Source organism: Amblyraja radiata, chromosome 23 (assembly GCF_010909765.2).
Source record: "Amblyraja radiata isolate CabotCenter1 chromosome 23, sAmbRad1.1.pri, whole genome shotgun sequence".
NCBI lineage: Eukaryota > Metazoa > Chordata > Chondrichthyes > Rajiformes > Rajidae > Amblyraja > Amblyraja radiata.
This window is the reverse complement of record NC_045978.1, coordinates 3,595,600-3,623,080: the sequence shown is the minus strand read 5'-3', so window position 1 is coordinate 3,623,080 and position 27,481 is coordinate 3,595,600. Positions and strand designations below refer to the sequence as shown.

General features: G+C 46.4%; 1 protein-coding gene across 1 annotated transcript; it reads right to left on the bottom strand.

Annotated features, from left to right (window-relative positions):
* Window positions 1-1,117: 1,117 nt before the first annotated feature.
* On the bottom strand, window positions 1,118-24,298 carry LOC116986057 (tyrosine-protein kinase SRK3-like). Its single transcript, XM_033041237.1, has 8 exons — window positions 23,838-24,298; window positions 20,720-20,838; window positions 14,535-14,797; window positions 11,325-11,493; window positions 9,064-9,222; window positions 7,255-7,436; window positions 2,271-2,424; window positions 1,118-1,302 (listed from the first exon to the last, which is right to left on the bottom strand). Exons 1-8 carry the CDS (start codon window positions 24,296-24,298, stop codon window positions 1,118-1,120), a joined length of 1,692 nt encoding a protein of 563 aa, XP_032897128.1.
* Window positions 24,299-27,481: the final 3,183 nt, after the last annotated feature.

Below are 27,481 nucleotides of genomic sequence, written 5' to 3'. Positions count from 1 at the left end.
ACTCACCCATAGCCCCCACGTGCGCAGACGCGGCTCATTTCCCCTCATCCCCGAGCACTCCCTCCCTCTCTTCACCCTCTCTCTTCTTTCCCCTCCCCTCCTCCCCTCCCCCACCCCCTCCCTCCCCTCTCCCTCCCTCTCCTTTCCCCTACCCTCAGTCACTCCCTCCATAGCCCCTCTCCCCTCCCGACCCCCCTCTGATGGCCTGGGTGGTGCTGGAGGCAGATATGATAGTGACATTTTGGATAGGAGCGTGGAAGTGCAGGGAAGAGAGGGATATGGACCATGCACTAGGCAGAGGAGATCAGTTTAACTTGTTTCACGTTTGGCATGAACATTGTGGGCCGAAGGGCCTGTTCCTGTGCTGTATTGTTCTATGTGTAGGAAGAAACTGCAGAAGATGGTTCACACTGACGGTAGACACAAACTGCTGGAGTAACTCAGCGGGACAGGCAGCGTCTCTGGAGGAAATGAAGAGATGATTTTTCAGGTTTATACCCCTGTCCCACGGTACGAGTTCATTCCAAGAGCTCTCCCGAGTTTAAAAAAAATCAAACTCGTGGTAAGCACGGAGAATGAACGTAGCGGGTACGTCGGAGCTCGGGGACGTCTCTTAGCGCTAACGGCAGGCACTCGGGAAGACTCGCTAACAGCAGGTAAGCGCGGGAAGACTCGTGAAGATTTTTCAACATGATGAAAAATGTCCACGAGAGCCCCGAGTACCGACGAGTGGCCATTACCGTAAATCCCCGAGTTTGAATCATGGCAAACTCGGGAGAGTTCTTGGAATGAACTCGTACAGTGGGACAGGGGTTTAAATTTAGTTTTGTTTAGAAATACAGCGGAAACAAGCCATTCGGCCCAGCAAGTCCACACCGACCAGCAACCCCCGCATGACCTATGAACTCCTGAGTACCTGACAACATGTACACAAGTTCATATGTTCTCGGAGCAATATTAGGCCATTCGGGCCATAGTCTACCCTCCTATCCCCATTCACCTGCCTTCTCCCCATAACCCCTGACACCCGTACTAATCAAGAATTGATATTTTGTGACATTTTCTGTTTTATTTAGGATTTCCAACATCAACAATTTTAATTTTTAATTGTTCTGGTTTAATATAAATGCATTGTGTTGAAGGCTGATAGCGTCTTCACTAACGTCGCAAACGACGGGCGAAGGGCTGCCGTACACTCCCAGCAACTCAGCATCACTTGGTGCAGTGTGTTTGGACATCCGTCCGGGCACGGCATCCGGTAGCCATGAGAAACCACCCTCACCATCTCCTGGTTGTCCATTCCTGCATCGGAACCATTTATAGCATCACAGAGTCACAATAGACAATAGACAATAGGTGCAGGAGTAGGCCATTCGGCCCTTCTAGCCAGCACTGCCATTCAATGTGATCATGGCTGATCATCCCCAATCAGTACCCCGTTCCTGCCTTCTCCCCATATCCCCTGACTCCGCTATCTTTAAGAGCCCTATCTAGCTCTCTCTTGAAAGTATCCAGAGAACCTGCCTCCACCGCCCTCTGAGGCAGAGAATTCCACAGACTCACAACTCTCTGTGTGAAAAAGTGTTTCCTCATCTCCGTTCTAAATGGCTTACTCCTTATTCTTAAACTGTGGCCCCTGGTTCTGGACTCCCCAACATCGGGAACATGTTTCCTGCCTCTAGCGTGTCCAAGCCCTTAACAATCTTATATGTTTCAATGAGATCCCCCTCTTATCCTTCTAAACTCCAGTGTGTACAAGCCCAGCTGCTCAATTCCACACAGCGTGGAAACAGGCCCTTCAGCCCAACCTTGCCCAACATGCCCCATCTCCACTAGTTCCCCCCTGCCTCTGTTCGTTCCGCCCAGTAACTGATGCTGTCCTGGCCTGGATTTCTACTCTTGAATGCATCAGTGCATTCCTATCCATATACCTGTTCAAATGTATTTTAAATGTTATGATAGTACCTTCCTCAACTACCTCCCCAGGCAGCTCATTCCATATACCCACCACCCTCTGCCGGGAGTAGTGCGTTCGGCCGAACGCACCATGGGAACTACACTCGCCCCCCTGCAGGACCTATACACCAGGAGGTGCAGATCCAGAGCCAGCAACATTATGGGGGACCCCTACCTCCCCCAGCAACGGACTCTTCTATTCTGTTGTTCTGTTGTTTTGCACCATCCCGCAGGCATTGCCACTTTCATGTCACTGTACATCTTGTATGTGTATGTGACAAATAAAGCTGAATTAACGAAGTTCCATGACTTACCTGGATAAGGGGTTTTTCCATAAGTGATGACTTCATAAAGGAGGATGCCAAACGACCAGACGTCAGACTTCACGGAGAAATAACCAAACTCTATCGCTTCTGGGGCCGTCCATTTGTAGGGGATTGTAGTCGATTGCGAAACGTATGCCCCATCCTGGATGTGGCAGAAATGACAACATTGCATATGAACAAGACACAGAGTGCTGGAGTAACTCAGCGGGTCAGCCATCATCTCTGGAGAACATGGAAACATGGGCAGGTGATGTTTTGGGTCGGGACCCTTCCTCAGTGATTGTAGTATAGTGGGGGGTGGGGGGGGGGGGGGGGGGGGGAATGAGAGCTGGATAGGAAATATCTGCCAGTGCTGGTTTACATCGAAGGTGGACACAAACTACTAAACTACTGGAGTAACTCAGTGGGACAGCATCTCTGGAGGGAAGGAATTGGTTCATGTGCGGTCGGGTCAAGAGTGATAGGTGGATAGAGGTGAGGGGGATAGTAAACAAGGGAAGTGTATATGGTCCCAACATAAAATCTGTTGTAATAATTAGGATACGTTAAGCATGCAGGTACAGCAGACAGTGAAGAAAGCGAACGGCATTTGGCGCAAAGAAGTCCTTCTGCAGTTGTACAGGGCCCTAGTGAGACCACACCTGGAGTATTGTGTGCAGTTTTGGTCCCCAAATTTGAGGGAGGACATTCTTGCTATTGAGGGAGTGCAGCGTAGGTTCACCAGGTTAATTCCCGGGATGGCGGGACTGTCATATGTTGATAGAATGGAGCGGCTGGGCAGGTACACTCTGGAATTCAGAAGGATGAGAGGATATCTTATTGAAACTTATAAGATTATTAAGGGATTGGTTCAGGCTAGAAGCAGGAAACATATTCCCGATGTTGGAGGAGTCCAGAACCAGGGGCCACAGTTTAAGAATAAGGGGTAAGTCATTTAGAACAGAGATGGGGAAAAACTTTTGTGAGTCTGTGGAATTCTCTGCCTCAGAGGGCAGTGGAGGCAGGTTCTCTGGATGCTTTCAAGAGAGAGTTAGATAGGGCTCTTAAAGATAGCGGAGTCAGGGGATATGGAGAGAAGGCAGGAACGGGGTACTGATTGTGGATGATCAGCCATGATCCCACGGAATGGCGGTGCTGGCTCGAAGGGCCGAATGGCCTACTCCTGCACCCATTGTCTATGGTTAAGATCCGAGTTTAGTTTAGTTTAGTTTCTTGTTGTCAGGTGTAGCGAGGTGCAGAGTAAATATTCTGTTTGCGCGCCATCCAGTCAAAGAAAAGACTATATTTCAATCAAGCTGCCCACAGATAAAGGGTAAATCATTTAGTCTAATATAAAGTCCGATTAACGATGGTTGAAAGGTCACCAATGAGATCGACCGGTCTGAGGGTAGATTTAAGAGAGCATAGTTAGAAATGCTGCTGTTGAAATTAAGATTGCAAAGAGTGCAGCGATTATAATGGATGATTGCAGATCCAATGGATGTAAGATTTTGCACGAGAATACTTGTCTTATTTACAGTGATTCACCCCGATTGTTTTGCTGGTGCTGCCCCTCTGTGGTCATGCTAGGGGTGGCAGCTCTGTGCACAAGGTGTGGCCATCTCGGACCTTGATGGTCTCACTAAGGAAGTGTTTAGTTTAGTTTAGAGCTACAGCGCGGGAACAGGCGCTTCGGCCCATCGAGTCCGCACCGACCAGCGATCCCCGCACACTAACACTATCCTACACACACTAGGGACAATTTACACTAGATGCCAAGTATACAGACCCAAGCCAAATGGGTTACATAGAAACATAGAAATTAGGTGCAGGAGTAGGCCCTTCGAGCCTGCACCGCCATTCAATATTATCATGGCTGATCATCCAACTCAGTATCCCGTACCTGCCTTCTCTCCATACCCTCTGATCCCCTTAGCCACAAGGGCCACATCTAACTCCCTCTTAAATATAGCCAATGAACTGGCCTCGACTACCCTCTGTGGCAGAGAGTTCCAGAGATTCACCACTCTCTGTGTGAAAAAAAGTTCTTCTCATCTCGGTTTTAAAGGATTTCCCCCTTATCCTTAAGCTGTGACCCCTTGTCCTGGACTTCCCCAACATCGGGAGCAATCTTCCTGCATCTAGCCTGTCCAACCCCTTAAGGTTGAGTGTGTATAGTGTAATTATGCAACCTGTACGTCTTTGGAGTGCGAGAGGAAACTAAAGATCTCGGGAAAAACCCACACAGGTCACGGGGAGAACGTACAAACTCTGTACAGACAGCACCCGTAGTTGGGATCGAACCCGGGTCTCTGGCGCTGCAAGCGCTGTAAGGCAGTAACTCTACTGCATGCGCCACCATACTGCCCTAAAAAGAGGGTAGTTTGCCTAAAACTGGAGAATTCAATGTTCCTACTGCTGGGGTTGTAAGCTGCCCAAGCCGGATATGACCAGAGGGGGGTCTCGACCCGAAACGTCACCTATTCCTTTTCTCCTGAGATGCTGCCTGATCCTCTGAGTTTAAATGTATTTATTTAAACTATTTATTATTTGTTGTTATTGTTGTCGTTGTTTTTGCAGTGGCTGCAATGTTCGCCATGTCCACGTTCGGCTGCTCCCAGCTCACTCACCCAATGCCATTTAGTGTTTAGTTGTTCGATCCTGATTTCGATCCTGACTTCGACTGCTGTCTGTACGGAGTTTGCACGCTCTCCCTATGACTGCGTGGGTTTTCTCCGGGTGCCCTGATTTTCTCCCACACTCCAAAAACGTGCAGGTTTGTAGATTAATTGGCTTTGGTAAATTGTAAATTGTCCCTAGTGGGTGGTGCTGTAATAGCGTACGGGGTGATCGCTGGTCGGCACGGACTCGATGGGCTGAAGGGCCTGTTTTCCCACTGTATCTCTTTAGTCTAAAGTCCCACAGCATAGTGGACCAGCACGCAAAGGGCCGCCATTCACCACCACCTAATTACTAGAAATGCCATTACTCCTGTATACAAAGCAAGGAGTAGGATGTTCCAGTCAACCCCATGCTTGGAGATGCATCTTTAAGGACGGCTCTAATGACAGCACGCCAGTCTGATTCCAGTTTTTGCTAAAACATGATACAACCACCAGATGGTGATGCTGTTCCAAGGTCCTTTATCTGAAACCTAGCTCTGCCGAATGGTATGAAGCGCTGGAGTAACTCAGCGGGTCAGGCAGCATCTCTGGAGAACATGGATAGGCGACGCTCCGGGTCTGCCCTCCAGTCTTTGACATTTCCACCCGAGGATAATTATTCCGTCTGCTGGGTCCTGACCCAAAACGTCACCTCTCCACGTTCTCCAGAGATGCTGCCTGACCCGCTGAGTAAAGGGCCTGTTCCCACTATCACGACCTAATTCACCACCTCTGCCGAGTTTGCCCTTGACTCATACTCGCAGCATAGCCGTCACGAGGTCGTCATTCCAAAATTCTTAAGGGGTTGGACAGGCTAGATGCAGGAAGATTGCTCCCGATGTTGGGGAAGTCCAGGACAAGGGGTCACAGCTTAAGGATAAGGGGGAAATCCTTTAAAACCGAGATGAGAAGAACTTTTTTCACACAGAGAGTGGTGAATCTCTGGAACTCTCTGCCACAGAGGGTAGTCGAGGCCAGTTCATTGGCTATATTTAAGAGGGAGTTAGATGTGGCCCTTGTGGCTAAGGGGATCAGAGGGTATGGAGAGAAGGCAGGTACGGGATACTGAGTTGGATGATCAGCCATGATCATATTGAATGGCGGTGCAGGCTCGAAGGGCCGAATGGCCTACTTCTGTACCTAATTTCTATGTTTCTATGTTTCTATGTCACGAGGTCGTAGGAGGGTCGTAGGTTGGTCGTAACAGATCGTAATGCTAGTCGTAGGTACTTGTGGCACCAAGTTGGTCGGGGCGTTTTTCTAGCCTGATGAAAAATGTCCACAAGTAATAAAGGTCGAGAATTAGGTCGTGAAAGTGGGACAGGGCTTTTACTCTGGCACTTTGTGAAACGTCACCCATTCCTTGTATCCAGAGGTGCTGCCTGACCCGCTGAGTTACTCCAGCACTTTGTGTCCTTTTTTGTAAACCAGCATCAACAGTTCCTTGTTTCTACATTCTAGCTGTTTTTCCTCTCGATGCCTCTCATCATTTGATATAGTTTTAACTTCACCCTCTAGTACTTGGCATTCTCACCCTTGTGGATAGGTTCTGACTGTCTACCCTATCTGCATCTCTCATTATTCCCCGTGGGGGGAGTGGCGCAGCGGTAGAGTTGCTATCTCCTAGCACCTGAGGCCCAGGTTCATGCCTGACTACAGGTGCTGTCTGTACAAAGTTTGTACGTTCTCCCTGTGATCACGTGGTTTTATTTCTAGTTTAGAGATACAGCGCGGAAACAGTCCCTTCGGTCTGCGCCGACCAGCGATCCCCGCACATTAACACTATCCCACACCCACTAGGGACAGTTTTTACATTTACAACAAGCCAATTAACCTACAAACCTGTACGTCTTTGGAGTGTGGGAGGAAACCGAAGATCTCGGAGAAAACCCACGCAGGTCACGGGGAGAACGTACAAACTCCGTACAGACAGCGCCCGTAGTCGGGATCGAACCCGGGTCTCCGGCGCTGCATTCGCTGTAAGGCAGGAAATCTGCCGCTGCACCACCGCCACTGTTTTCTCCGGGTCCTTCAGTTTCCTCCCACACTCCAAGGACGTACGTACAGGTTTGTGTTTTTGTTAATTGTAAATTGTCCCTAGTGTGTAGGATAGTGCTAGTATATGGGGTGATCGCGGACCTGGTGGGCCGAAGGGCCTGTTTCCGCACTGTATCTCTAAAGTCTAAAGTCTAACCTCTGGTCTTCCAGAGAAAATTATCCAAATCTGTCTAACTTCTCCCTGTCGCTGGCACATCCTAATCCAGGCATCATTCTGGCAATGGTATGAAAGACAATGATCTGCTGTGATAGGGAATGAAAATCAACTTTACCTGTATAATTCTGGCTAATCCAAAATCTGCAATCTTACAACTGTGATTCTCCCCAACCAGGATATTCCTCGCGGCCAAGTCGCGATGGATGTAGTTTTGTGATTCCAGATACTCCATCCCTTCGGCCACCTGGACCGTCATGTCCAGCAAACACTCCAGGTTCAAACACGATCCTTCATTGCCTGAGAGAACACACACTTTGCCATAAGCATTGATGCTTCATGTCACAGAGTCATCCAGCATAGAAATAGTATCACGCAGCACTGAAAGAGGCCCTTCGGCCCATCATGTCCATGCTGACCATCAAAGACACCCACCTGAATACAAAAACACAAAGTGTGGAGTTTGCACGTTCTCCCCGTGACCCCGTGGGTTTCCTCCGGGTGCTCCGGTTTCCTCCCACACCCCATTGACTTGCAAATTTGTAGGTTAATCGCCCCTCGGTAAATTGGCGCTAGTGTGTAGGGAGTGGATGAGGATAACATAGAACTAGTGTGTACGGGTGATCGATGGTCGGCGTGGACTCGGTGGGCCGAAGGTAGAGACAAGGAACTGCAGATGCTGGCTTATAACAAAGATAGACAGAAAGCGCTGGAGTAACTCAACAGGCCAGGCATTTCGGGTCGGGACCCTTCTCCAGTTTGAACCTTATCCATATTCTCCAGACAAAATGTGTAGGAAAGAACTGCAGATGCTGGTTTAAATCGAAGAAAGACACAAAATGCTGGAGTAACTGAGGAAGGGTCTCGACCCGAAACATCACCCATTCCTTCTCTCCAGAGATGCTGCCTGTCCCGCTGAGTTACTCCAACACTTTGTGTCCAGATTGTAGGTTGCGAATTAATTTCAAACAGGTGTCTGTCACCAAATATCTTCTCGTTAACAAGTAATAGTAATAAAATTGCAAAATAATTAATTCTAAATGGTAAATGGTTGTATGATTAAAGGGCCTGTCCCACTTGGCGATTTCTTTGGCGATTGCCCGCGTCATATCAGTGTCGCCAAAAGATTTTGAACATTTCAAAATCCAGCGGGGAGACAAAAAATGTTGCAATAGACAATAGACAATAGGTGCAGGAGTAGGCCATTCGGCCCTTCAAGCCAGCACCGCCATTCAATGTGATCATGGCAGATCATCCACAATCAGTACCCCGTTCCAATACGTCGTCACTCCGCGAGTTTTTCGGTGACCTGATACGTCAGTCAATGATGCCGGCAGTCGCCGAAAATATCGCCAAGTGGGACAGGCCCTTGACTGAGTCTGACGAGGGGTCCCGAACCGAAACGTAACCCGTCTTTTTTCTCCAGAGGTGCTGCCTGATCCGCTGAGTTACTCCAGCATTTTGTGTCATCTCTTCAAGAGGCTGAAGGACCTCTTTCCGTACTTCATCCCCAGACTTTTTTTCTCTCTTTTTTTGTATGGCTTTGTAAATATTTGATTAGTGTATAAATGTAAATAATTTGGTGTACATATAGCTGGTGGTGTACATATGGTGTACGTATAGCTGCTGGTGTACATATGGTGTACGTATAGCTGCTGGTGTACATATGGTGTACGTATAGCTGCTAAATTTGTATAAGATAATTACCAGCAGTTGAATAAGGGTGGGAATTAATAAGCTTTGGCTTCTTCCTGCTCCTTTTCGGACACATACGATTTCATTTATATATAGATATTGTTTATGACACTTTATATTTTGTTATTTTGTTTTTTGTATGGTGTTTCACACTTACTTTTTATTCTTTTATTCTGTTCGAAATAAAGACTAAAGTAAACTAAAGTAAAAGTAACGAGGATGTCAACTCAACTTCGTAAATAATTCAGCAGGCTGCCATATTGCATCAGCTCGGTCACAATGTAGAACGGATCAGAGGTCGTGCACGTTGCGTAGAGAGATATGAGGTGCGGGTGCTGCAGCCTCTTCATGATCTGCGTCTCCATCTGGAAGTCTTTCTCCTTCATTAAATCTAGGGTAGAAAACGCGTGACATCGTCACGAACGGAAATGAACGAAAACAGAAAGAGGCGGAAAATCCAAAAAAGAAAATGCCGGAAAAATCTCGGTGGGTCGGGAAAAAAACGCAGGCAACGCTTCAGGTCCAAGGCTTGATGTTTACTGAACCTGACATTCTAACATCGAGCGTGGACATAGCCATGATTAAACTATTTCCAAGCATGTTTATCCTACCCCTCACAAACCTTCCTATAACCTAGCGCGGCACGATGGCGCCGCGGTGTAGTTGCTGCCTTTTGACCCCGACTACGGGTGCTGTCTGTGCGGAGTTTGCACGTTCTCCCTATGACGGTGTGGGATTTCTCCGGGTGCTCCGGTTTCCTCCCACATTCCGGGTTTGTAGGCTAATCGGCTTTTGTAAATTGTCCCTAGAGTGTCGGATAGAACTAGTGTGTGGTGTGATTGTAGGTTGGTACGGACTCGATGGGCCGAAGGGCCTGTTTCCATGCTGTATCACTAAACTAAACTAAACTAAACAAAGTGTTCAAAAAGGAACGGCAGATGCTGGAAAATCGAAGGTGGACATAAATGCTGGAGAAACTCAGCGGGTGCAGCAGCATCTATGGAGCGAAGGAAATAGGCAACGTTATAGGCAACGCCCATGACCAGCGAGGAGTAGGGAGCTGTATCGTAGAGAATAAAACACTTCTCGGGCACATAACTTGTGTCCACTTGGTTTGTGGCTGGACTCCTGCGAGTCCCCTCTACAAGGTTTGATCAATTTCCCTTCTGGGATAAATAAAGTTCTATCGTATCGTATCGTATGGTAGTCTTTGACTGGCAATGAACAAGTATATACACTACACTTGTTTGATCCAAGAGACAAGAAAAGGGATTCACTTGAAACTATTTTTGGCTGGCACGGTCAAAATTGATTGAACTGTTTCTAAATCAATATTTTCTATTCTTCGTGACATTTTTGTAAAGGTTTCACGATATAATTTAAGATATAATTACTTCATAATCTAGAAATATAGATGTCTGCTGACTGATTCAGTAGATTCAATCCTTGTGATTAAGGCAGTGCAGCGTAGGTTCACGAGATTGATCCCTGGGATGGCAGGACTGTCATATGAGGAAAGATTGAAAAGACTAGGCTTGTATTCACTGGAGTTTAGAAGGATGAGGGGATATCTTATAGAAACATATAAAATTGTAAAAGGACTGGACAAGCTAGATGCAGGAAAAATGTTCCCAATGTTGGGCGAGTCCAGAACCAGGGGCCACAGTCTTAGAATAAAGGGGAGGCCATCAAAGACTGAGGTGAGAATTTTTTTTTTCGCCCAGAGAGTTGTGAATTTATGGAATTCCCTGCCACAGAGGGCAGTGGAGGCCAAGTCAGTGGTTGGATTTAAGAGAGAGTTAGATAGAGCTCTAGGGGCTAGTGGAGTCAAGGGATATGGGGAGAAGGCAGGCACGGGTTATTGATTGGGGACGACCAGCCATGATCACAATGAATGGCGGTGCTGGCTCAAAGGGCTGAATGGCCTCCTCCTGCACCTATTGTCTATTGTCTATTGTCAAATGAATTAATAGGTTGAAAGGGTTCCATGTTACAGAAACTTCAAGTGCTGTACCACCCAAGGGGCTGGAATTACTCAGCAGATCAGGCAGTATCTGTGGAGGGAATGGATAGATTATACGGAAACATAGAAACATAGACATTTGGTGCAGGATAGGCCATTCGGCCCTTCAAGCCAGCACCGCCATTCAATATGATCATGGCTGGTCATCCAAAATCAGTAGGTAGACAAAAATGCTGGAGTAACTCAGAGGGTGAGGCAGCATCTATGGAGCGAAGGAAATAGGCAACGTTTCGGGTCGAAACCCTTCCCTATATGCCTTGATTCCATTAGCCCTAAAAGCTAAATCTAACTCTCTCTTGAAAACATCCAGTGAATTGGCCTCCACTGCCCTCTGTGGCAGAGAATTCCACAGATTCACAACTCTTTTGGAGTTTTGGGTAGGGACTCTTCTTGTACCATTCTTGTCTCAAAGACACTCCCTAACGTTAGAATTTGTGTTCTGCCACGCCTCACCTCCAGTGCAGCCTTACCAACTTCGACCGTCTTGATGGCCACTTTCACCGTATTGTTCCAATATCCGGCGTAAACTTCTCCAAAATGTCCAGATCCCAACTTTTCTGTTAAGGTGAACTCTGATCTGGGACGTTCCCAGTCGTCCACCGTCAAGTGGGACAAATCTCTTATATTTGGTCGATGTTGCTTTAAGTACAAAATAAAAAAACACATACAGAAAATGACCTTAAATGACCTTTAAATAATAGCAAGCATTGGCTGTAATCTTCAATTTCATACTGAATATAGACACAAAATACTGGAGTAATTCAGCCGGACAGGCGGCATCTTTGGAGAGAAGGAATGGGTGTCGTTTCGGGTCGAGACTGAACAGTCTGAAGAAGGGTCTCGACCCGAAACATCACCCCATTCCTTCTCTCCAGAGATGCTGCCTGTCCTGCTGAGTAACTCCAGCATTGTGTGTCTACCTGTGATTTAAACCAGCATCTGCAGTTATTCCCTACTTCAATTTCATACTAATTGGTTTTTACCAGACTTATTCATGAGCTACATCAGATATTTGCTACTGGTGCTTTTACTAAATGAACACTTTATGCATGCATGTTAAGTTATTTTTCGATCTTTTTAATTGCAAATCTTGTTCGAGCAAAAAAAAAAAATGATGCCCATGGCCAAAAAAATATCATCCATTAGAATGAAACGTACATGGAAGGCAGCCCTGAGCTATCTGCCTCCCAAAAGAGCCTACTTAATTACGGTTTAATAATGGGGAAAAAAACTCATACTTAAATTCTGGAAAAACCAACAATAAATATGTGGATTTCAAATATGTCCGAAATGCTACACCTGGAAGATGTGAGATTCCTTCTAGCAGGCAAACCAGACCATTTCCAAAAGATTTGGTCTCCATTTATCGACTTACTACAAGTATAAGGTGCAACAGAATTCTGAAAAGTTTCAGGACCTGGTGAGGGGTGAGGAAAAATACGAAGTTGGTATATCCCTTTTATCTCTTTTTTTAACTTTTTATATATCTTCAGTGTTCTTTTTCTCTTTTTCTTTTTTTATGGCTTACTTCTTCATTCTTTTTCGAATTATTCTTTGTCTAAGGGTCTCTTTTGATCACACTTTACACACTTACTATTCTCTTTACTTTCCTGCTTTTTAAAGTTTAAAATATGAAGTGGTACAGGAAATGTATGATGTTATTTTTGGCTTATATTATTGTAATGTACACTACTTCTAATAAATAAAATTAATTAAAATAAAGAATTAAACGTTCATATAGGAATGAATTTTGATTGGAAAATATTCACAAACATTTAATTTAAAGAACAGTCGAAACAAGGAACTGCAGATTCTGGTTTACAAAAAAAGTGCCAGAGTAACTCAGCAGTTCAAGCAGCAACTCTGGAGAACATTGATCGGTGACGTTTCAGGTTGGGACCGTTCTTCAGATTGATTGATCTGTCTGTTGGTTTTCTGTTCAATTTTTTAAAAAGGTCATGAGATCATAAGTGTTTAAGAAGGAACTGCAGATGCTGGAAAATCGAACGTAGACAAAAATGCTGGAGAAACTCAGCGGGTGCAGCAGCATCTATGGAGCGAAGGAAATAAGCAACGTTTTGTGCCGAAATGTGGCCTATTTCCTTAGCTCCATAGATGCTGCTGCACCCTCTGAGTTTTTCCAGCATTTTTGTCTACATGAGATCATAAGTGATAGGAGACGAATTAGGCCATTCGGCCCATCAAGTCTACTCCGCCATTCAATCATGGTTGATCTATCCCCCTCCTAACCCCAAGGGACCGCACGGAAACCTTGGGTGGGGCACAAAGTCTCCAGAGGTTTCCGTTCAGGTTTCCTAAGTGGGACAGGGGCTTAAGTTAACAGAGCACACAGGATCCGTCTTGTGCGGGCTACGTCATTGAAACGGAAAGAAATGGAAGTAATTTGATTTTGAAGCTGGCATTCCAAAAGGTTGCGGAATTAAACATATCAGAAAAATGGAATGACCATAGGCTTCGCCGAATGAGTTTCTGATGTCGGACATTCCGAGTTAACAATATCTGACAATAAAATTCACACAGTATTCAGACAGTGTGAATCCTTCAGCTCAAGAATCGGCCAGTTTATTTGCAAGCACAGCAAACGTTAAACCTGTCATTTGTATGAAGCAACTGCAGTTACTGGTCGGGGCAAAGCAAAGATAAACACAAAATGCTGGAGTAACTCAGCGGGACAGGCAGCATCTCTGGAGAGAAGGAATGGCGACGTTTTACGGATCAAGACTCTTCTCTTCAGTTTGAAGTGCCTGTCCCGCTGAGTTACTCCAGCATTTTGTGTATACCTATCATTCCTTGCCTTTCAACACAAGAGCCCTAGTGAGACCACACCTGGAGTATTGTGTGCAGTTTTGGTCCCCTAATTTGAGGAAGGACATTCTTGCCATTGAGGGAGTGCAGCGTAGGTTTACAAGGTTAATTCCCGGGATGGCGGGATTGTCATATGCTGAGAGAATGGAGCGGCTGGGCTTGTACACTCTGGAGTTTAGAAGGATGACAGGGTATCTTATTGAAACATATAAGATTGTTAAGGGTTTGGACACGCTAGAGGCAGGAAACATGTTCCCGATATTGGGGGAGTCCAGAACCAGGGGCCACAGCTTAAGAATAAGGGGTAAGCCATTTAGAACGCAGACGAGGAAACACTTTTTCTCACAGAGAGTGGTGAGTCTGTGGAATTCTCTGCCTCAGAGGGCGGTGGAGTCCGGTTCTCTGGATGCTTTCAAGAGAGAGCTAGATAGGGCTCTTAAAGATAGCGGAGTCAGGGGATATGGGGAGAAGGCAGGAACGGGGCACTGATTGGGGATGATCAGCCATGATCACATTGAATGGCGGTGCTGGCTCGAAGGGCCGAATGGCCTACTCCTGCACCTATTGTCTATAAGATATCTAGTTTTTGATGTCTTCAGCACTGAACTGCTGCCAGATCAAGACTTCTTGTTCCAAAAAGATTTTAAAGTTGCCAACAGTTTCATCTGTAGCCTCCTTTTGCTCTGGTATTTTATTTAATTCACATGTTTAATCAATAATGTTTTATTATTAATGTTTATAATGTATTATAATGTGGGCGGAGCACGAAGGCAAATTCCTTGTATGTGAATTCTTGGCCAATAAACGTATTCATTCATTCATAATCTTGCAATTGTTTACTTAAACTAACTTACTTGTTGACAAGGTATAGATAATTGGAGACCAGGTCGTAGACAATTCATCTTGTAGTATTCCACCAGTTCCTTCAGGCTAGAAAACTGTGTGACGACATTGAGGTAATACTGCCCAGCATCGTTTTGGACGATACGATAGTGTCTTACTGTGGTTCCGTCTAGTACTGAAGAGATAAAGAGATGAAGGCACATGGCTAAGATTCTGGCCGGGTATTTTTTTTTCTTCCTCAACTCATCAAGAACGGTGAAGAGATTTGTTTTGCCTGCTATCCATTCATATAAAGCTATACGTCACGGTGGCGCAGCGGTAGAATTGCTGCCTTACAGCGCCGGTGACCACGGGTTCGATCCCGACCACGGGCGCTGTCTGTACGGAGTTTGTACGTTCTCCCCGTGACCCGCGTGGGTTTTCTCCGACACCTTCGGTTTCCTCCCCCACTCCAAAGACGTGCAGGTTTGTAGATGAATTGGCCTGGTACAAATGTAAATTGTCCCTGGTGTGTGTAGGATAGTGTTAGCGGTCGGTACAGACTCGGTGGGCCGAAGGGCCTGTTTCCGCGCTGTATCTCTAAACTAAACTAAACTATACATAAATACAATCAAGTCAAACGCAAGTGGAATAGATAGAGCAAAGGGGAAGATACAGAATATAGATTGGTAGAACGATACCATCAGAACTCTCCGCCTGCTCGATCATGGGGAAAAAAGAACTGAAAATGTCAATTGTGGTTGGTCCTAGTACAAGAAGACAAATATAATTCTAACCACAAACCGCCTGGACTCACAGCTTTGCCTGCTGTTGCATTCACTACTGCATGCATTTAAATTCAGCATAAAATAGATACAATGGTGATAGAATCATATGGCTCAGAAACAGGACCATTCGCCCCTCACCTCCATCTTGATGAAGATGCCCATCTATGCTTGTCCTGTTTGGTTCACATCCCTCCAAACCTTTTCTGTCCATCACGCCAATTATGTATCCAATTAGCTACTTCTACCTGGTTCCTTTACTGTAGAGATACAACACAGAAATAGGCTCTTCGGCCCACCAAGCCCGTGCCGACCAGCGATCACCCTGCCCACTAACACTACCCTACACACTAGGGACAGTTTTACAGCTTACCGAAGCCACTTAACCTAAAACCCTGTACGTCTTTGGAGTGTGGGAGGAAACCGGAGCACCCGGAGAAAACCCACACAGTCACAGGGGGAACGTACGTACAGACAGCAACCGTGGTCAGGATCGAACCCGGGCCTCTGACGCTGCGCTCCAGTTTCCTCCCAAACTCCAAAGACGTGCAGGTTTGTAGGTTAGTTGGCTTCTGAAAATTGTAAATTGTCCCTCGTGGGTGGGGAAGTGCTAGTGTACGTGTCGATCGTCTGTCGTCATGGACTCGGTGGGCCAAAGGGCCTGTTTCCACACTGTATCTCTAAAGTCTGAAGTAAAAACTTACCTTCCACAGCCGTTGGGCTTCCTGGTCTATTGTTCCCAGGGACTTTTTATCTCCTGTCTTTTCCAGCTTCCCCCCCCCCCCTTACTATATCAGTGTGAATAAAGATCTCAACCTGAAACATCACCAATACATTCCTTCCACAGATGTTGCCTGGCCAGCTGAGCTCCCCCAACAGTTAGTATTTTGCTGAAGATTTCAGCATCTATGAATGACAACTTCAGTCTCACACCTCACCCATGTCTAACAACGATGAATATACGTCTCGGGAAGAGCTCCTGCCGTTTCTCATTCCATTTAATTATCTTCATGATATTTAGATAAAAAGCACAAGAGATGCACAGGGACATTGAGGATAAATGGGGATCCTGTGGATAGGGTGAACTGTTTTAAATATCTGGGAGTCCACATCTCCGAGGATATGACATGGGCATCACACGCCTCAGCACTCGTGAGTAAGGCAAGGCAGCGCCTTTACCACCTCAGGCAATTGAGGAAATTCAGAGTGTCTCCGAGGATCCTCCAGTGCTTCTACGCAGCGGCGGTGGAAAGCATCTTGTCCGGGAACATTACCATCTGGTTTGGGAATTGCTCTGCCAAGGACAAGAAGGCTCTGCAGAGAGTAGTGCGTTCGGCCGAACGCACTATGGGAACTTCACTTGCCCCCCTGCAGGAACTATACATCAGGAGGTGCAACTCCAGAGCCAACAATATCATGAGAGACCCCTTCCACCCCTGCAACGGACTGTTCCAGCTGCTACGGTCAGGCAAACGCCTCCATTGCCATGCGGTGAGAACAGAGAGGTTGAGAAGGAGTTTATTCCCAGAGGCCATTCGGACTGTAAACGCCTATCTCACCAGGGACTAACTCTACTGAACGTTTTTCCTTCCATTATTTATTATGTAAAGGTATATGTGTGTTATGATTGTGTTTATAGTTTGTTTGGTTGTTTGGTTATTTGTCTTTTTGCACAAAAGTCCGCGAGCATTGCCACTTTCATTTCACTGCACATCTCGTATGTGTATGTGACAAATAAACTTGACTTGACTTGACTTGACTTGACATGGATAGGACGGGTTTAGAGGGATACGGGCCAAACGCAGGTGGGTGGGACGACTGTAGGTGGGACACGCTTGGGCTATCCTTGACTGGCTTTACTTTGCATCAATGTTATTCCCTTACACACTGCAAATGGCTCGATTGTAATCATGTACTGACTTTCCACTGACTGGTTAGCACGCAACAAAACCTCGGTACACGTGACAAAAAACTGAACTGAATTAAGAATAAGGGGTAAGCCATTTAGAACGGAGACGAGGAAACACTTGGAGTTTAGAAGGATGACAGGATATCTTATTGAAACATATAAGATTATTAAGGGTTTGGACACGCTAGAGGCAGGAAACATGTTCTTGATGTTGGGGGAGTCCAAAACCAGGGGCCACAGTTTAAGAATAAGGAGTAAGCCATTTAGAACGGAGACGAGGAAACACTTTTTCTCACAGAGAGTGGTGAGTCTGTGGAATTCTCTGCCTCAGAGGGCGGTGGAGGCCGGTTCTCTGGATGCTTTCAAGAGAGAGCTAGATGGGGCTCTTAAAAATATCGGAGTCAGGAGATATGGGGAGAAGGCAGGAACGGGGTACTGATTGGGGATGATCAGCCATTCATCAGCTTTTGAATGGCGGTGCTGGCTCGAACGACCAAATGGCCTACTCCTGCACCTATTGTCTATTTTCTATTGTCTAACTGTTGGTCGGCTTGGGCAAGTTGGGCTGAAGTGCCTGTTTTTACACTGTGTGGGTCTATAACATAGAAACATAGAAACATAGAAATTAGGTGCAGGAGTAGGCCATTCGGCCCTTCAAGCCTGCACCGCCATTCAATATGATCATGGCTGATCATCCAACTCAGTATCCCGTACCTGCCTTCTCTCCATACCCTCTGATCCCCTTAGCCACAAGGGCCACATCTAACTCCCTCTTAAATATAGCCAATGAACTGGCCTCGACTACCCTCTGTGGCAGAGAGTTCCAGAGATTCACCACTCTCTGTGTGAAAAAAGTTCTTCTCATCTCGGTTTTAAAGGATTTCCCCCTTATCCTTAAGCTGTGACCCCTTGTCCTGGACTTCCCCAACATCGGGAGCAATCTTCCTGCATCTAGCCTGTCCAACCCCTTAAGAATTTTGTGAGTTTCTATAAGATCCCCTCTCAATCTCCTAAATTCTAGAGAGTATAAACCAAGTCTATCCAGTCTTTCTTCATAAGACAGTCCTGACATCCCAGGAATCAGTCTGGTGAACCTTCTCTGCACTCCCTCTATGGCAATAATGTCCTTCCTCAGATTTGGAGACCAAAACTGTACGCAATACTCCAGGTGTGGTCTCACCAAGACCCTGTACAACTGCAGTAGAACCTCCCTGCTCCTATACTCAAATCATTTTGCTATGAAAGCTAACATACCATTCACTTTCTTCACTGCCTGCTGCACCTGCATGCCCACTTTCAATGACTGGTGTACCATGACACCCAGGTCTCGCTGCATCTCCCCTTTTCCTAGTCGGCCACCATTTAGATAATAGTCTGCTTTCCTGTTTTTGCCACCAAAATGGATAACCTCACATTTATCCACATTATACTGCATCTGCCAAACATTTGCCCACTCACCCAGCCTATCCAAGTCACCTTGCAGTCTCCTAGCATCCTCCTCACAGCTAACCCTGCCCCCCAGCTTAGTGTCATCCGCAAACTTGGAGATATTGCCTTCAATTCCCTCATCCAGATCATTAATATATATTGTAAATAGCTGGGGTCCCAGCACTGAGCCTTGCGGTACCCCACTAGTCACTGCCTGCCATTGTGAAAAGGACCCGTTTACTCCTACTCTTTGCTTCCTGTTTGCCAGCCAGTTCTCTATCCACATCAATACTGAACCCCCAATGCCGTGTGCTTTAAGTTTGTATACTAATCTCTTATGTGGGACCTTGTCGAAAGCCTTCTGGAAGTCCAGATACACCACATCCACTGGTTCTCCCCTATCCACGCTACTAGTTACATCCTCGAAGAATTCTATAAGATTCGTCAGACATGATTTACCTTTTGTAAATCCATGCTGACTTTGTCCAATGATTTCACCACTTTCCAAATGTGCTGCTATCCCATCTTTAATAACTGACTCTAGCAGTTTCCCCACTACCGATGTTAGACTAACTGGTCTGTAATTCCCTGTTTTCTCTCTCCCTCCCTTCTTAAAAAGTGGGGTTACGTTTGCTACCCGCCAATCCTCAGGAACTACTCCAGATCTAAAGAGTTTTGAAAGATTATTACTAATGCATCCACTATTTCTGGAGCTACTTCCTTAAGTACTCTGGGATGCAGCCTATCTGGCCCTGGGGATTTATCGGCCTTTAATCCATTCAATTTACCCAACACCACTTCCCGGCTAACCTGGATTTCACTCAATTCCTCCAACTCCTTTGACCCACGGTCCCCTGCTATTTCCGGCAGATTATTTATGTCTTCCTTAGTGAAGACGGAACCAAAGTAGTTATTCAATTGGTCCGCCATATCCTTGTTCCCCATGATCAACTCACCTGTTTCTGACTGCAAGGGACCTACATTTGTTTTAACTAATCTCTTTCTTTTCACATATCTATAAAAACTTTTGCAGTCAGTTTTTATGTTCCCTGCCAGTTTTCTTTCATAATCTATTTTTCCTTTCCTAATTAAGTCCTTTGTCCTCCTCTGCTGGTCTCTGAATTCCTCCCAGTCCTCCGGTATGCTGCTTTTTCTGGCTAATTTGTACGCATCATCCTTCGCTTTGATACTATCCCTGATTTCCCTTGTTATCCACGGATGCACTACCTTCCCTGATTTATTCTTTTGCCAAACTGGGATGAACAATTTTTGTAGTTCATCCATGCAGTCTTTAAATGTCTTCCATTGCATATCCACCGTCAACCCTTTTAGAATTAATTGCCAGTATATCTTGGCCAATTCACGTCTCATACCCTCAAAGTTACCTTTCTTTAAGTTCAGAACCATTGTTTCTGAATTAACAATGTCACTCTCCATCCTAATGAAGAACTCAACCATATTATGGTCACTCTTGCCCAAGGGGGCACGTACAACAAGACTGCTAACTAACCCTTCCTCATTACTCAATACCCAGTCTAAAATAGCCTGCTCTCTCGTTGGTTCCTCTACATGTTGATTTAGATAACTATCCCGCATACATTCCAAGAAATCCTCTTCCTCAGCACCCCTGCCAATTTGATTCACCCAATCTATATGTAGATTGAAGTCACCCATTATAACTGTTTTGCCTTTGTCGCACGCATTTCTAATTTCCTGTTTGATACCATCTCCAACTTCACTACTACTGTTAGGTGGCCTGTACACAACACCCACCAGCGTTTTCTGCCCCTTAGTGTTTCGCAGCTCTACCCATACCGATTCCACATCCTCCAAACTAATGTCCTTCCTTTCCATTGCGTTAATCTCCTCTCTAATCAGCAACGCTACCCCACCTCCTTTTCCTTTCTCTCTATCCTTCCTGAATATTGAATATCCCTGGATGTTCAGCTCCCAGCCTTGGTCACCCTGGAGCCATGTCTCCGTGATCCCAACTATATCATAGTCATTAATAGCTATCTGCACATTCATAACTCCATGACTGGGTCATTTAACACACGAGTTGGGGAAATGTTACTTATTGTTATACAGTGCTTACCTGACAAGGCGTACGCATTCTCTTCGTTGTCGCTTTCCCTGATGATGAACGCCCCGTTCACTGTCTGCGTGCAGAGTAGATCTTTTGCTTTGGATCTGCAGAGTTTCCCAGCAAACCAGCTGCACAAAGTAAATATAGATGGTGTACATGGTGGGACCAGGATACAGTGTGTGCTCTTGTTGGCCAAAGGCCACCTGCATAATCAAGGACCAGTCTCACCCCCGGCCACTCCCTCTTCCCCCCTCTCCCATCGGGCAGGAGGTACAGAAGTGTGAAAACGCACACCTCCAGATTCAGGGACAGTTTCTTCCCAGCTGTTATCAGGCAACTGAACCATCCCATCACAAACTAGAGAGCGGTCATAGAAACATAGACAATAGGTGCAGGAGTATTCAAAAAGGAACTGCAGATGCTGGAAGATCGAAGGTACACAAAATTGCTGGAGAAACTCAGCGGGTGCAGCAGCATCTATGGAGCGAAGGAAATAGGCGACGTTTCGGGCCGAAACCCTTCTTCAGACTGATAGGGGTGGGGGGGGAGAGAAGGAAGGAAAAAGGGAGGAGGAGGAGCCCGAGGGCGGGGGGATGGGAGGAGACAGCTCGAGGGTTAAGCAATTTTGGTCGCCAAATTATAGGAAAGATGTCAACAAAATAGAGAGAGTACAGAGGAGATTTACTAGAATGTTGCCTGGGAAGGAAGGAAAAGGGGAGGAGGAGGAGCCCGAGGGCGGGCGGATGGGAGGGTGGGAGGAGACAGCTAGAGGGTTGAGGAAGGGGAGGAGACAGCAAGGACTAGCAAAATTGGGAGAATTCAATGTTAATGCCATCCGGACGCAAGGTCCCCAGACGGAATATGAGGTGCTGTTCCTCCAATTTCCGCTGTTGCTCACTCTGGCAATGGGGGAGATCTAGGACAGAGAGGTCGGATTGGGAATGGGAGGGGGAGTGCAGGAGTAGGCCATTTGGCCCTTCGAGCCATTCATAGTGATCATGGCTGATCATCCACAATCAGTACCCCGTTCCTGCCTTCGACCCATATCTATTGACTAAACTAAACTAAACTAAAAAGATGTTTAAGAAGGAATTGCAGATGCTAGAAAATCGAAGGGGAAAATCTTCTCCTTCACTCCATTGTACTTGAGTCTGGCTTTATTGTATTTGTGTGTAGTATTATTTGATCTGTTTGTACAACATGACAAACATAGTTTTTCATTGTATCTTGGTGCATGTGACAAGAATGAATCTAAACCTAAAATAGACACAAGATGTCGGAGTAACTCAACGGGTCAGGCAGCATCACTGCAGAAAAAGGAATAAATGACTATCCATGTTCTCCAGAGTTGTTGCCGGACCCGCTGAGTTACTCCTGCACTTTGTGTGTGTTTAAAAAAAAATCTATATCCTTCCTGATTTAGAAGCAACCCTGCTGCAGATGCCGGAAACCTGAACAAAATACAAAGTGCTGGAAGAACTCAGCGAGTCAGGCAGCATCTGTGGAGGGAATGGACAAACGAGACCCATCTAGCGTGTGAAGAAAGGTCCTGACCCGAAACCTCGTCTGCCCGTTCCCCCCACAGATGCTGCCTGACCCGCTGAGTTCATCCAGCACTTTGTCTTTTGAATATCTGAAGAACACAAGTCTTTTTTCTTTTGCCAACACCAATCACCCAGTGCATCTGTCAGGTCCGCCTGCTCATAGATAACAAGGTCTGTTATCCTCTGGAAAGTAAAACCCCTGTCCCACGGTGTGAGTTCATTCCATGAGTTCTCCCGAGTTTGCCCTGATTCAAACTTGGAGATTTACGGTAATGGCCACTCGTCGGTACTCGGGGCTCTCGTGGACATTTGTCAACATGTTGAAAAATCTTCACGAGTCTTCCCGTGCTTACCTGCCGTTAGCGAGTCTTCCCGAGTAGTTGCCGTTAGCGTTACGAGCCGCTAAGAGACGTCCCCGAGCTCCGACGTACCCGCTACGTTCATTCTCCGTGCTTACCACGAGTTTGATTTTTTTAAACTTGGGAGAGTTCTTGGAATTAACTCGTACAGTGGGACAGGGGTATTACTTACTTACGTATTGCCTATTATGCCTCCCGGCATGTAGGGCAGCAACGAAGGTCCTCCACTCAGTAGTGTCGATTCCTTCAGTAGCTGTTTCCGTAACATATGTGTTTTACGAGACAGGGTCGTTGGCCCTGTGCTCAACCTCCAACCTGGAGGACCAGTGGATCGCTCCTCATCTCACCTCTACCCTTCGACCTGTCCAGCATGGGAGACCCTAACAGGAGACGAATCTCCCGCTGGTGTAGCTCTAGGGGTCACTGAGACACACAAGCTCCCCGATTGTTATTCGAGTTTAGAAGGATGAGGGGGTATCTTATAGAGACATATAAAATTATAAAAGGACTGGACAAGCTAGATGCAGGAAAAACGTTCCCAATGTTGGGCGAGCCCAGAACCAGGGGCCACAGTCTTAGACTAAAGGGGAGGCCATTTAAGACTGAGGTGAGAAAAAACTTTTTCACCCAGAGAGTTGTGAATTTATGGAATTCCCTGCCACAGAGGGCAGTGGAGGCCAAGTCAATGGATGGGTTTAAGAGAGTGTTAGATAGAGCTCTAGGGGCTAGTGGAGTCAAGGGATATGAGGAGAAGGCAGGCACGGGTTATTGATAGGGGACGATCAGCCATGATCACAATGAATGGCGGTGCTGGCTTGAAGGGCCGAATGGCCTCCTCCTGCACCTATTTTCTATGTTTCTACGACCACGACAAGGTTGCAATCCAAAGTAACATTCACTGTAAACCCCAACTAGAACTAAAACGCAGATAGACACAACGTGCTGGAGTAAAACTCATCGGGACAGGCAGCATCTCTGGAGAGAAGGAATGAGACCCTTCTTCAGACCCGAAACGTTGCGCCCATCCCTTCTCTCCAGAGATGCTGCCTGTCCCACTGAGTTACTCCAGCTGTTTGTGTCTATCTTCGGTGTAAAGCAGCATCTGCGGTTACTTCCTTAACTAAACCGACTGGCAAACCAAGGGTCGATACGTGGTAATGTGAAGAATGTGAAATTCCCACACCACTAATAATGTCAGGCTGATGTCAGGGACATTGGACTCACGGTTCGGTGACCACGCTCTCATTGCTGGCGATATAATTAGAGGGGATATATCCTTTGCACTTGCCGCCGTCGTTGCAACTCCGTTTCCTCGCAAACCACCACGACCTGTCGGAGTCAGCGTCGCCGTTCAAGATCTCAAACTGGTCCCCGGTTTGAAAGGAGAGCTCGTCGCTGCTCCTGGCCCCGAAGTCGTGGATCGCAGTGAAGAGCGCAGAGCGCCGCCTCTCTCCGCCACCCAACGTTGTGGATGGTCGCCGCGAATCCTTCTCGCCATCCCGGCTACTCCTGGGGGAGGCATTGAGACAGGTACACAGGCTCCTGAAGGGGTTGGCCATCAAGAAGATAGATCTGGGTTTTGGAAGAGACTCCCTCGGTCGATGCAACTTCACCGCGACTTCCTGAAACCACACTGTTGGCTCTTGCAACATCTCCAACTTGCCTTCCTTCCTTCCTTCCTTCATGCCCTCCCTCCCCCCCCCCTCCTCCTTTCATTGGGGGCAGTGATTGAGTTTAAAACAATTGGACCCAGGTAGGAAACCCAGTCTCAGGTAGGGTCTCCACCCCAACCCAAAACATGTGTAGCAGAAAGGAATTGCTGGTACATGTTTCTAAATGGCCTCGTTGGGAAAAGGGGAAGTACAGCGGGATCTGCGGGGGCCTTGTACATCAGTCTATGAAAGTCTATACATTCAGTTACAGCAGGCAGTGAAGAAAGCAAATGGCATGTTGGCCTTTATAACAAGAAGAATCGAATATAGGAGCAAAGAGGTCCTTCTGCAGTTGTACAGAGCCCTAGTGAGACCACACCTGGCGTATTGTGTGCAGTTTTGGTCCCCTAATTTGAGGAAGGACATTCTCGCTAGTAGGTTTACAAGGTTAATTCCCGTGATGGGGGGACTGTCGTATGCTGAGAGAATGGAGCGGCTGGGCTTGTACACTCTGGAGTTTATAAGGATGAGAGGTTATCTCATTGAAACATATAAGATTGTTAAGGGCTTGGACACGCTAGAGGCAGGAAACATGTTCCCGATGTTGGGGGAGTCCAGAACCAGGGGCCACGGTTTAAGAATAAGGAGTATGCCATTTAAAACGGAGACGAGGAAACGCTTCGAGCCAGCACCGCCATTCAATGTGATCATGGCTGATCATCCCCAATCAGTACCCCGTTCCTGCCTTCTCCCCATATCCCCTATTTTTAAGAGCCCTATCTAGCTCTCTCTTGAAAGCATCCAGAGAACTTGCCTCCACCGCCCTTTGAGGCAGAGAATTCCACAGACCCACCACTCTCTGTGAGGAAAAGTGTTTCCTCATCTCCGTTCTGAATGGCTTATTCCTTATTCTTAAACTGTGGCCCTGGTACTGGACTCCCCCAACATTGGGAACATGTCTCCTGCCTCTAGCGTTTACATGGACCTAATTCTGCTCCTATCACTTATGACCTTATGACTTATGGTTGGGAAAGGTTCAGAAGGGTATAGGCCAAACATGGGCAGATGGGACTAGCTTAGATGGGACGTCTTGGTCAGCATGGGCAATTTGTGCTGAAGGGCCTGTTTCCGTGCTATGTGACTTGATGACTCTAATCCATTCAAGATTTTTGTTTCATTGAGTGACTTGCGACTTTTCTATAAATGGCGGTGCTGGCTCGAAGGGCCGCATTGAAAGACACAGAATGGAAGCAGGCCCTTCGGCCCACTTAGTCCACACCAGCCATCGGTCACCTGTTCTCACTAGTTCTATGTTATCCACTCATTTGGGGCAATTTATAGAGGGACAATTAACTTACAAACCCGCACGTCTTTGGGATGTTGGAGGAAACCAGAGCACCCGAAAAAAAACTGCAAGGGGTATATGAAAACTCCTGAACCATTCTATCAACAACTAGAGATAGGTCCTGAGCTACTATCTACCTCACCAGAGACCCTCAGACTATCTTTAATTTATCTTGCACTAAACCTTATTCCCTTTATCATGTAAAGGGCCTGTCCCACTGCAGCGACCTAATTTGCGAGTTTAGAAGAGTTTGCTCTCGACTCAAACTCACAGCATGGTCGACACGTGGTCCTAGGAGTTACCATTTCCTTCATTTTCCTAACAAACTGTCCTGAGGTCATTTTCACCCCCAATATTTTCAGTATTTTGCTGTCTTCCTCTCAGCTGGGACTTTCCCGAAATGCAAAGTCCAATAACAATATATTTAAGCAATATTATTCTAATAAATGTGATCTTGAGAGTACATAATATTTTCTGTGGTATTCATAATGATAAAACACAACAATGATACAAAGATCTTTGTTTTGTTTGCACGTACCAATATGCATACGTTATTATATTACAGTTAATATGTACCGAGGGGAAATGTTTGTTCCAATGCTCCCCATTCCCAATTCATTTTACATTGAAGTTCCCCGCTCACATCTGGCAGTGATCTCTGTCTGAACCAGGGGCCACAGAGCGTTTATGTGGGGGAGGGGGGGGTGTGTGGGGGAGAGGGTGTGTGGGGGATTGGGGGCTGTGGGGAGGGGGAACCATCAAAACCTCATAACTTTTGTACTATTTCACCGATCGGAAGAAACATTTTTGACTTGCAGCAGAGGAGAATGGTGAGTAAGGTGGCAAAAAATCGTAGCGCTATGGTGGATCGTTTTTGCGCAAATTTAATTACAATGCCGACAGGAAGTGGTCTATATGAGAGTTTAAGTAATATACAGATAGATTAATGAACAGCTAACACAATACATTTGCTGATATCAGCAGACCAACACTTAATGAATTATGTGCAGGATGGAACTTCAGATGCAAGTTTAAACCGAAGATGGACACAGAGTGCTGGAGTAACTCAGAGGGTCAGACAACATCTCTGGAGAAAAGGCATAGGTGACGTTTCGGGTGGAGATCCTTCATCATTCTTCCGTCCCCTTTCCTGTATTTTCGCACTAGTTTGGTGGTTATCAATTTATAGAATTCTCCTATGTTATATCTTTTCTGTGAGCATTGTGTTTACTGGTTGCTGGATGGAAGAATTTCATTGTTATCGTTGTCGATACATGTGAAACATATATTGAAACATATAAGATTATTAAAGGCTTGGACACGCTAGAGGCAGGAAACATGTTCCCGATGTTGGGGGAGTCCAGAACCAGGGGCCACAGTTTAAGAATAAGGAGTAAGCCATTTATAACGGAGACAAGGAAACACTCTTTCACACAGAGTGTGGTGAGTCTGTGGAATTCTCTGCCTCAGAGGGCGGTGGAGGCCGGTTCTCTGGATACTTTTAAGAGAGAGCTAGATAAGGCTCTCGAAGATAGCGGAGTCAGGGGAAATGGGGAGAAGGCAGGAACTGGGTACTGATTGGGGATGATCAGCCATGATCACATTGAATGGCGGTGCTGGCTCGAAGGGCCGAATGGCCTACTCCTGCACCTATTTTCTATGTTTCTATCAGCCATGATCATATAGAAACATAGAAAATAGGTGCAGGAGGAGGCCATTCGGCCCTTCGAGCCAGCACCGCAATTCATTGTGATCATGGCTGATCATCCCCAATCAGTACCCCATTCCTGCCTTCTCCCCATATCCCCTGACTCCACTATATTTAAGCCCTATCTAGCTCTTAAAAGTATCCAGAGAACCGGCCTCCACTG